The 11,104-nt window shown below is 31.5% G+C and overlaps 1 protein-coding gene across 1 annotated transcript in view; it reads left to right on the top strand.

Annotated features, from left to right (window-relative positions):
- The first annotated feature begins 276 nt into the window (after nucleotides 1–276).
- Root (ciliary rootlet coiled-coil, rootletin) overlaps nucleotides 277–11,104 on the top strand; it is a 122,447-nt gene continuing 111,619 nt past the window's right edge. The window contains exon 1 of the mRNA XM_088232577.1: nucleotides 277–744. Coding sequence (XP_088088703.1) covers nucleotides 277–744 — 468 coding nt within the window. The remainder of the gene's footprint in view (nucleotides 745–11,104) is intronic.

Raw genomic sequence — 11,104 nt, 5'->3', positions numbered from 1 at the left:
CCCCATATTTTTGAGGTAACGTTTTTTGCCAGTATACCTACGATATAATATGTCAGTTGAAAAGCAACCGATTACATTAAAATATCGAGTTTAAACTTACGCCAATAATTACACATTAATATATTTTATATATATTTTTGTATTAACTATATTTAATAATAATTATATTTTTGTACTAACATGCGATTTTTAAACTATAAAGAAAACAGGTAAGCTAACACGTGGAATTTTTTTTCAACCGACTGATACGAAATATCTTTGAACAAATCATGTGAAATGGAAAAAGTGTCGTGGTTAACCCCTCGATCGAGAGCTCCATTGAACTTAAGAGGGGCGGCATTGTGGGCGGTGTTTTCCAGAACAACCTTGGAGGATGTTGAGGTCTCTGGAGAGAACGAAGATGGATCTGACGATGACGAGGGCGGCTTCAACCCTGCCGCACGCGACACATCAACAGAAGACGCCAAAGGGGGCGGGTTTATAAATTCTACCCCGTTTGCTACCTACGATCCCTCGCATCTCGTGTCTAACAGTTTTTCCCCCTCGTTTTCCTTCGCTGATGTGACGGCTGGCCCGGCGAACGGAGTCAGTTTGAATTTTCCCGCCGCGTGGGAAGCAGGGAAAGTCGGAGACCGGAAGGAAACACAGGCAGGGGGAACTCGGGAAGAGGAAGCGCGGGATACTTCAACGAAAACAGAGATCATCAGAGAAATTGTGCGGGAAACGAACGAAGAAATGCCTGTGGTAAGTAATTTTTTTACAATTCTGCACTTAAATTGCATCAATTTATATCTTAAGGTATTTCTTATATCTTTATACCGATAATACAATAACATTTCACCGTCTTCAATCTCCTTAAACGAAAATTAAAAAGAAAAAAAAAAGAATTTGTAAATCCAATCGTTCTTATAACTTTGTATATTACTCACTAATATTTCAACACCATTAACAAAAATCCTAAACCCTAAATATATAAACATTAAAATTATTGTAAATGTTATTTTCAAATTAATCAAAGATGTTTTGAAAATGTAATTATATTTTAAAACTTTACACACTGTACATATATTCTAATTAGATATTTGCTCTTTTCATTTTTATATTTTACTAAAATTTTATACTTATGCCTTAGTTTTTAAAAATTAATTGATGTTCAACTTTTTTGATTGAATTTATTATTGATATTGAAAAATGTTTTCATTCATTATAAAATATTGTTTTGAAATTTAAATGAAAAGTATTATTGATTTTAATGAATGTTTTAATGAATTATTTTGGGATCCACTTGGGATTAACTTTAAATTATTACTGACTTATTAAAAATAAAATGATTCACGATTTCGGTTTAAATAATTATTTATTCCGAATGTTTTATTAATTTTTATTTATTTTATTATTTTATATTCATACTAATAATTCACATTAAAATATTCTACGTTGATTTAAAATAAATAATATTTAATATTTTTATTCAGATATATTTTTTTTGGTATTATAATAATTTAAAATGTATTATTTGCAAATATATATTATTATCATATTTATTTATTTTTTTCATACGAAACATTTTCGTTCAACGCAAGTTTTCACCAAAGGAGACGAAATGTACTGAACCTAATAAAAATGTATTTTGATATTGAAATGAATAAATAAATAAATAATTGTTAAATAATGCACTTAAAATTATTAATCAGACAGGGTTATTTAATGTGACGCGTAATATTTATATTTTTTATTGTTGCATTAATTTATTATTTCTTTCAAAGAAATACAAAGAAACAATTCAGAACATATGTATAAAACAAATCAAAGTTTTGAAATAAGGGCTTGTTATTTATGACATAATATCTATTGGATATTAAGTTATAAATAATGCGATAATATTGTAATCAAATGACCCTGCGGAGACAAAGAGCAAAAATATGAATACTCCGGTCAATAGACACGGTTTCTGACCCTAAATTACGAACACAGTTTGACCCCAGACTGTCTGATGAGATGAGCCATATTTGCAATGAGTAAACATATTGACAAACGAAATTGAATGGATTCAATTCATACATATTTGTTATTTGTACCAATAATGCGGGGTTAAAATTCCAACCTGACATTTTGTTTGCGAATGATCCTATCGTTTAGTCACCGATGTTACCACGCATTACGGTGCGATTCGGGTAGTAATTTTGTCGAAAGTACTATTTGTAATCAGTTGATGAAAAATTAAGGGAAGTAGGCGAAAAATTGAAAGAATGCGTGAACAAGAGGCGATATTAAGGAAGCAGTTTTCAAAAACAGATAAATATAAATACAACTTATTAGCTTTTTTAATAAAGTCAAACAAACTACACCCAAGCAGCCCTTTACACAGAATAATACACCATTCTACCTATGCTTAAACATAATTTTTTGTACAATTCTTCCATCCATTGATTTCTTTCTCAGTTACAATAAAACTTAATCCTTATAATAGAGGAATCAAACGTTGTCTATAAACGTGTGGATACTCTTAAATTGAGTTTTAATAAAAATAACTAAGTCCCAGATACCCTATTTTAACATGTAATATTATTATAAAAAATGTTAAATAATTATCTCATTTGGATCAAAAGTTGTGATGTTTTGGAAACCTCACGATCGCAAAATCTTGTTTCCTGACCATTTCGTTCAATATGACTCCCGTGGTTTATCCTTATGATACAGATATTAACATTACAGATTTTAATAATGACTCTATCTCCTATATTTTGAAGTAGGTTGACTTTGAAATATATGTATTAAATATAAATAATCAAATGAGTGTTCAAATGTACGATGAACTTAGAAATTCCTTCATTGTGTATTGGGGTGTCTCGGAAATGATTTGCATTACCGATATTGTTATTATGTCAACAATACTCATTGCTACCGTTACAAAGTCGTACTTGGGTAGGTAAAGAAAAAATACGAGTTTGTTGCATGAATAATAAATATAATATTTGTACTAGCGCGCCAGTAATGAGTGAGAATATAAGATAAAACTAATCAACCATAGACGGGTAAAGTTTATAATACGATTAATAACGGCCAGTAATTATCCATTATAATAATGAGGAAGTTTAGCAGTTTTTAAATTTTAAATGATTTTTTTTATAGACTATTAAACTAAGACAAATCGCCAAAACATCGTTACCGACAAAAACAGTGTTTTACAGAATGTAGTGGTTTTTGAAAGGTATGAAAGTATAACTAAATGTGAGATCAGTGTGAACGGAGATATTCTGAATCAGGTAGAAGAATTTGTGTATCTGGGAAGTATGTTTACTAGGGTGGGAAAGAGTGAGAAACATATTGAAAGGAGGGTGAGTGGCGGGAACACGGTGACGGTGCACTGAAATCTGCATTGGCAAACAAATGTTTGTCGCGGGAGGCAATACTAGCAGTTTGGAGTTCTGGTGCCGACCGAAAAATAATGATAAACGTATGTTGAATGCTGTCGAAGTGCGATCTCTCAGGCGAATGTGTAAAATACGATTTTTAATAGGTGCACAAATGTTGAGATCCGTGCACTGTGTAAGGCTGAGACAAGCATTATCGACAAAATCAATAAGGAGGTGCTGCCTTGGTTTGGACATGTAGAGCGAATGGACGGCGAAAGAACGGCTGAAAGGCTTTAAATATAGAAAAATGTTTAAAAAAAAGAACAAGTAGGCATTTATTTAAACATAGGGTACATTGAATAAAAAAAATACACAATCTAACTAAACCAATTTCTAAATTCATTTTTTTATGTTAAAAGTAGCAATCCAAAAAATATGTAATATATGTAAACTATTGAACTATTATATGAAAAAAATTATGTTTCTTAAAAAAAAAAATTACATTATTAATTTAAGTTGTTTCTATTCACTTATATCAAACACACACTTACCCTGTCCATAAACCCACCCTCACACCCATATACACTCACACATATATTCACATACCTACCAAAACCACACTCCACTCACTTACCCGCGTATCCTCACACACAAAAACTAACTGAACTGGATTTTTATCATTGTATTTATGTGGGAAACTGATTTGGCATTATTTAATGTTTTTTTTTTACAATGTTGTATATATTATTTTGTATTGCTGTTGTTTTTCTGAATAAATAGATAAAAAAATAAAAAAATATACAAAAAGTAAATAGAAAGCAAAACAAAATTTTTTAAATAAGGTATTTTTCAAACTATTTAAAAAAACTATTAATATTAAAAAAAACAAAAAGAAATATTAGCGTTCTTATAATTTACCCAAATATCTCAATTTTGCAAATATCTCACTATTAGAAAATGGAAATAAAGTTGGGGTAGAGTGGGGTTCGAACCTCGGACCTCTGATCCGTGAGTCCGCAACACTAGCCCCAGGACCACAACCCGACTTTTATAATTATAATGCTATATTATATTACTTTTAAATATTATAATTATATTGCTTGCTTAAATCATATATTGTAGTTAGAATATTTGAATGGTCCCCTTGGTGAGGGCGTTAGTTCTCAATAAGTTTCGAAAAATGATGTTTAAAAAATTGGGACTTAATGGGTTTTAATTTACTCAGAAGATCGTTAATTTTAGCCTTTACTCGTAGTTGAACAGGTTATCTGTTAATATCAGGTGCTGTATTCACACATGCCTTTCCACGATCATAAATGTTCAGGACTTTGTGGGGAGGAATTAAGGTTGGAAACTACTTTATTTAGTAGGTCTAAATGTTTGCAGACAAGGCTAGATTCCACCCAGATTGACGTTTATTGCAACAGAAGGGATTTTTTAAAATAGGGCATATGGAATTCTAGGCATTAACAGGGCTAATGACCTGTCATTGGGTGGTTTAAGTAGCTACTTTACACCCTATGTAGCATTTACGATTCTGTCTATGTTTGAATATCCACATCTACGTTTTCGGTTCTTCCATCTGTAGATAACTGAATTTTTTCCTTTCTTTTTCGTTCCTCTGTTATTGGTGGCGTCCGTCTACTCCCAACTGAAGGAAAATCTCTATCGAATATAAAAAATGTCTTTAAATGCTCTTCTCGATGCTTGGCAATCGCGATGGGAATCTTACCCTTCAGGGAGGGTTGCCTTTCTTTTTTTCCTTCAATCCGTCAGCGCTTAAAATCTTGTATCAATAATAAATTATTCAATAAATAAAAAATTATGTGAAAATAAATTTTAATAAACATCTGGTGAATGCAGGGGTGCTATTCTCAATCTTCTCGCGGGGGTAGAAAGTGGTTAATTTGTGGATTTTTATTTTTTGCATTCGACCATACTTTGCTTCATATATGAACACACTGATGATTAAACGTCAAATGACCTAACATAAACTGATTTGAAATTTAATTTTTTTAGTTCGTAATACCATTTTAAAAACGGAAAAAAGCTAATACGGTTTGGTCAATTCAACCTAATTAAGTGTTTTAAGTTATACTTAAGGTCACAATAATGTTCTAAATGAAAATCGTCATGTTTGATTTGTGTTAGTATATATTTGAGGTTTAATCATCAGTTTGTTTATATATGAAGCAAAGTGTAGTCGCATGCAAAAAATAAAAAAAAACCCAAATGTCTTTCTTCTCTACTCCCGCGATATGATTTAGAATAGCACCAACAACTGGGCTAGTATTTTGAACGCTATAAAAATTATGTATTTTTATAATGAAACACTATACCGTGTTATAAAAGCGTTTAAAATACCAGCCCCGGTAGTGTATAAATATGATGAAAATTTAACTTGCTTCTTATTTTTTTAACACGTAAAACTAATTGAAAATGGCTCCAAAATATGAATATTTAGTTAAACCACAAGTATTTCATTTGAATAAAAAAGTGTATTGTTTATCTGCCCGGACGCGTATTGCCAAACTGTATGATGATACAGAACAGAGTTCTGCAGTCGATCGCAAAATGCTCTGTGAATGAAGAGCACACGTATATCAAAACAGAGAATTTCAGTGTTGAAATACATTTTGCTTTAGAACATTTTAGCAAAAATGTATAAGAGTACGTACTGTAACGATAACTCTCTGCTCTGCACTTGTTAGGTCAGGTTAGATTTTAGTTTGGTTTTAGTTAGGTTAGGGGATTTGGATGGGGTTAATATTATTATCTTTTGTATTTATTGAATTCTTGTGTTTAATTATTAATACGTATACTAAATTTTATTAGTTTATGTTAGTAAGGGGTTATCACCAGAGCCGTTACAGGGATTGAACAAACACCTTGCTAGAATAAACCTTTCCGAAACTAATTAGATGTAGGTTTTGCAGTGCAGATGAGGAAACACCTATACACATTCTATGTGAATGTGACGCTTTACATCATAAAAGGAGCCTCATTCTCGGAGGACCATTGGTTAAACCTGAGGATGTTAAAGAGCTTGCCACCTACATAATAGCCCGATATTTTACGGATCTGGGCTTGGAAGGGGAGATTTAGCGAAATGTAAACTCCCGTCTTCCACCCAGTAGCCAGGCTCTTTTTAAACCTGGGTTTGGAGGGCCAGAACTATTCACGGGGACCCGTCACAATAGATTTTCACAGGTCGCAGTGGCGTCAGAAGCTTGCATAGTAATGAACTCTACCACTAAGAATAAGAATTAATGTTATTACACATTTGCATATAACCACTTGTAGAAATAGGCTGCTGAGGGTTTGGTTGGAGTTCCTACCCCAGTTAGAGATTGAGAGAGAAGACACGATTGCGGCTTGAATACTGATTTATTACATGTTGAATAAATATACGACACTTGGTTGTGTAGCACGAGTGTAGCGGCGATGATAGGTAGAAGTAACTGCACTTGAACTACATGCTGGAACTAAGTGAAATGCACTGATCTTGTTGGGCTCACTGAACAAGCTGACTGATGTTGGCTGCATCCTATGGTCTCTTTATAGACGACGTTCCTTTGTAGTTCATTTCTTCATGGTAGGGACGGTGTGAATGTACTGCAGAACAATGTTCCCGGTTTAATATAAGAGTTGCATTTTACGAATGTATTGGATTCGATTGAAAATGATGACATTGCATCGTCGGTCATTAGTCTATTTTAGGTGAACTAATTTAACACGTGTGTGTCGTCGACTATGGACCCTACACACTTACCGACGTTTCTCTGTCTACCGGTTTCGAGATGTATCTGTTTCTTTGTATGAAAACTGAAAATAATGACCCTTAATCCATAATCAAATGACTATTCAATATAGCGCACTACACGACGTTCCATTGTAATGGTCATCCGACACCTAGTAAACCCATGCTTCTCTGTACCTCCTCTCCCCCTTTTTCTAACCATTTCTCCCATAACATCAAATATTTCCATAAATTATAATCAGTGCATGTTGGTGTTACCTATTATTACTAATATTTATAAAACTGTGTGGGGTTTATAGTCCATGATCGATGACACAAATTTACCTAATAATTTCACCTGAAATATAGTCATGACTCCAAAAAACAAGTCAGCGTTTTCTATTGAATTTAATTTGCTACTCAACCATGTGATGTTTCTTAATCGCCATGTAATAAATACGCATTAAACAGCAACCTCGTATCTTTTGTCAATTTCTTACTAGAGTAAGAGCTCCACCAACCCTCAACGACCAAAATCCTACAACTATAACATAATTATATTGTGTACCTTTAAGAATCCCAAATTCCATACCGTAGAAGTATTATTCATTTCCAAGAATGTTATATTTATTTACTATTACTATTTTCTTTTTTTATTTGGAATTTTTAGTGCTATTAAATAAAATATAAGTAACAATATATATTAACAATACTAGAGCCAATCAAAAAAATCCACTGTTAATCTAATAATACATAATATATAAGAAAAGAGTTTATATAATTGTATGTGTGCGACGTTTGTATTCATGTGTGTGTATATATATTTGAAAATGTGTTTATGTGCGTGTGTGAATGAATGTGTGTGGGTGCGTAAGTATAAAAAAATATAAAAAAAATTATAACTTTGTAAATTAATACATTGTTATCATACGTTTTGATAAGCAATAATACAACGAATTGTTCTACTAACAATATGCGAAGAATTATTAAAATGGCTTATATTAAATTATCGCATCACAATTTTATCATCAACACAATATACTTTCAGGGTAATGACGCGTTGCAGCCATAGAGCCGCCCATATGGATAAAAACAATTTTAGGATTATATTAATAAACAAATAATATAATTATAAATGGCGTTTATCTGTGGTTTTGTGAAAATCAACTTAAACAACAATTAATGATATATACATAGCTTTATTCTGCACTATTTTAATACAAAACTTGTACAAAAGTTTATTAAAGTATACCACAATGACAATTAGTAGATATTTCTATTAATATAGAAATGTCAACATTGAGCACTGGCCGATTCCTTTAAAAGTGAATAATGTCATAAACGGCAGCCTCAAACGCCACATGTCCTATGTGGTACATGATATGTCTACGGTATCCTATCGAAGAAAAATAGTCCTTCGGAAATAATATTCGAAGTACTAGTTACCAAATAGAGAATCTTCAAATAATATTTGTAATCTGCAAGCTTGTTTTAGTACTAAAAGACCGCGACTGGATTAAATATGTAAAATAATTGAAAAAATGAATGAATTTTGGAAAAAAATTGATCGGAACCAGCATGAACACGATCACAATACAAGAGAAAAGAACAAAATTAGACTTCCATTTAGGAAAAAGGCAAAGTCACAAAATTCAATTTTATTTAAAGCAATTAAAAAGTATTACGAAATGGAAAAAAATATTTATGAAGAAAAAAACATATCAAAATTTAAAATAATGGTCAAGACATATGTGATAAACAATTCATAAATTAAATATATTTGTAATGTTATTATTAGAACACACATAACAATATGTATGATATGTGTGCCCTACTTTAAGATTTAAATAAAAAAAAAAAAAAAAATAAATAAAAAAAAAAAAAAAAATTAGTGTTTTTTTGGTATAGAGGAATAAGCTGAGGTGATCGACTAATTTCATCGTAATTGTATCGGCGCACTTCATAGATACATTTTTTTGTATGAAGATGTGAACGGTGGTAGTGATTTATAATCAATAACAAGTATTTGATTTATTTGATGTATTTTGTCGGCCTCGTGGTGTAATGGTCAGAGCGTTTGCCTGCCATGCAAGAGGTCTCGGGTTTAATTCCCGACATAGTTGATAATATTTGTTTAAAAGGGTGTTTTCACACTAGAATATTTCATAGTCCCTAGACTGGTGCCTGATACTTAAGACTGATCATCTTACCTTCATGTAACAAGAATGATCAAGATACGCTGCGATTGGTGTAGCAATGCAGTGCCCTATGATTATAAGGTGCGGAAAGGGAATGATATGATGATGATTTTATTTATTTTCCCACAAACATAGTTATTATAAAACATTATTATCGAAAGTCAAATATAATGGTAAGCTGTGCATAATCGCTTATTTGGACGATTCACCACTGCAGACTAGGCCTGTTTGGTTTAGTACACTGTTTGGCAATACGCTGCCCAAACATGGAATAAATCATAAATAATTAGTCAGCCGCGATGTTTTAATCTTTAGCCGTTCATGATATTTTTGATGTTCTAACTAGATTGGTTTGTATAGGTCCAGAGATTTCTGGTACACGCGGGCGTGGTATGTTGGACAGACGGAACTTCGTGAACTTTGATCCGGTTTTGGCGATCACAGAATGTCTAACGGTCGATTTCACCAACTGAACTTATTTATTTATTAAAATAAAACAACAACTACTATTTATTTATACGCCCATTGAGAATTTTCAAGGACATATTCATACATTGAAAATTATTATAAAAGAAAGTAGAAAGACACAATGGTATAGTAGACGTGTATAAAAGAAGACAACTTGTTATCAAAAAAATCAAGACTGGTATGTTTGTTGGCCGACCTAAGAATTCTGGGCATAGGGGAATAAAAACCATAGTTAGTTCTATGGTTATCGGTATGAAAGAGCAAGTTTTGTCCGAGGTTTCTGGTTGGGATATTTAATTTGATTGAGCTCAGTAGTTCAGGCGCATCAAAGAGTGAGTTGAGAATTTTAAATAATACTAGAAGGTCGGATAACAAACAAATACGATATTTTTAAATAAACCAAAATTAAAAGTCAATTATAGTTTTCTATATATAACTAAATACAATGCCAAATAAAGAAAGTAAGCGTACCCGTGTAAAGCCATCCGTATAATTCCACCCGTAAAAAAAATACAGTTATAATTAAATTGAACATGTTATGAAAAAAAAGTTTAAAAAAAAGTTTGCTCGTTCTTTAAAAATCTTTTCATCAGCGGATTCAAACGGAGTAACCCCAGATCAGCCTTCTTTCCTTTCTTCTATCAATCAAGGAAAAATAAATATAATAAGAAAGTATACAAAAAAATAATGTAAAATTGGTTGAATATAATAGAATATTAATTTTAAATTATAATTATTGTTTTCAATTAAGATTCTAGCATTTTCTTTGTCGTTGTTTAGAGTGAGGATATGTCGATTTAAGAAAAAAACTATTGTTATTATGGTTTAGGATTCTGGGAAAAGATGCATTCTTATTATTTGTGCTTGAAATACAAGCATAAAACTATTTTTTGCAGCTGAGTTGTACGTTGAGGGATGCAATTTTTTTATTTATTTTTTTTATTTTTATTATTAATAAAACATATAATACAAAAATTACATATTATACTCCCAGGAGTTATTAGAAACTCATTTGCGACCGTACATAAGAAAAAACATTTTTTTGACAATACATAATTTCATACAAATTAATACATCCGAAATAAAAAGAAAACATTATTGTATAAGAAACATAAAACACCATATTATATGAACTACATTAATAATTATCAGTATCAAAAAGATTTAAGCAATAATTTTTAATTGCGACACTTCTGGATTTTTTATTAAGTTTTTCGTGTCTTAGCTCATCAGGCAGTTTATTATATTCGGAATGGCCAATATTTTCCAAGGACCTACTGCCAAACTTTGTTGAGCGAAACTTAGACACGTGAAGATTCTTTGAATAACGCGTATTGTAATTA

Source organism: Micrasema longulum, unplaced genomic scaffold, assembly GCF_059751315.1.
Source record: "Micrasema longulum isolate JH-2025_06_02 unplaced genomic scaffold, ASM5975131v1 h1tg000998l, whole genome shotgun sequence".
Taxonomy (NCBI): Eukaryota; Metazoa; Arthropoda; class Insecta; order Trichoptera; family Brachycentridae; genus Micrasema; species Micrasema longulum.
The sequence above is the reverse complement of the archived record's forward strand: the minus strand, read 5'-3'. Positions and strand labels throughout refer to the sequence as shown.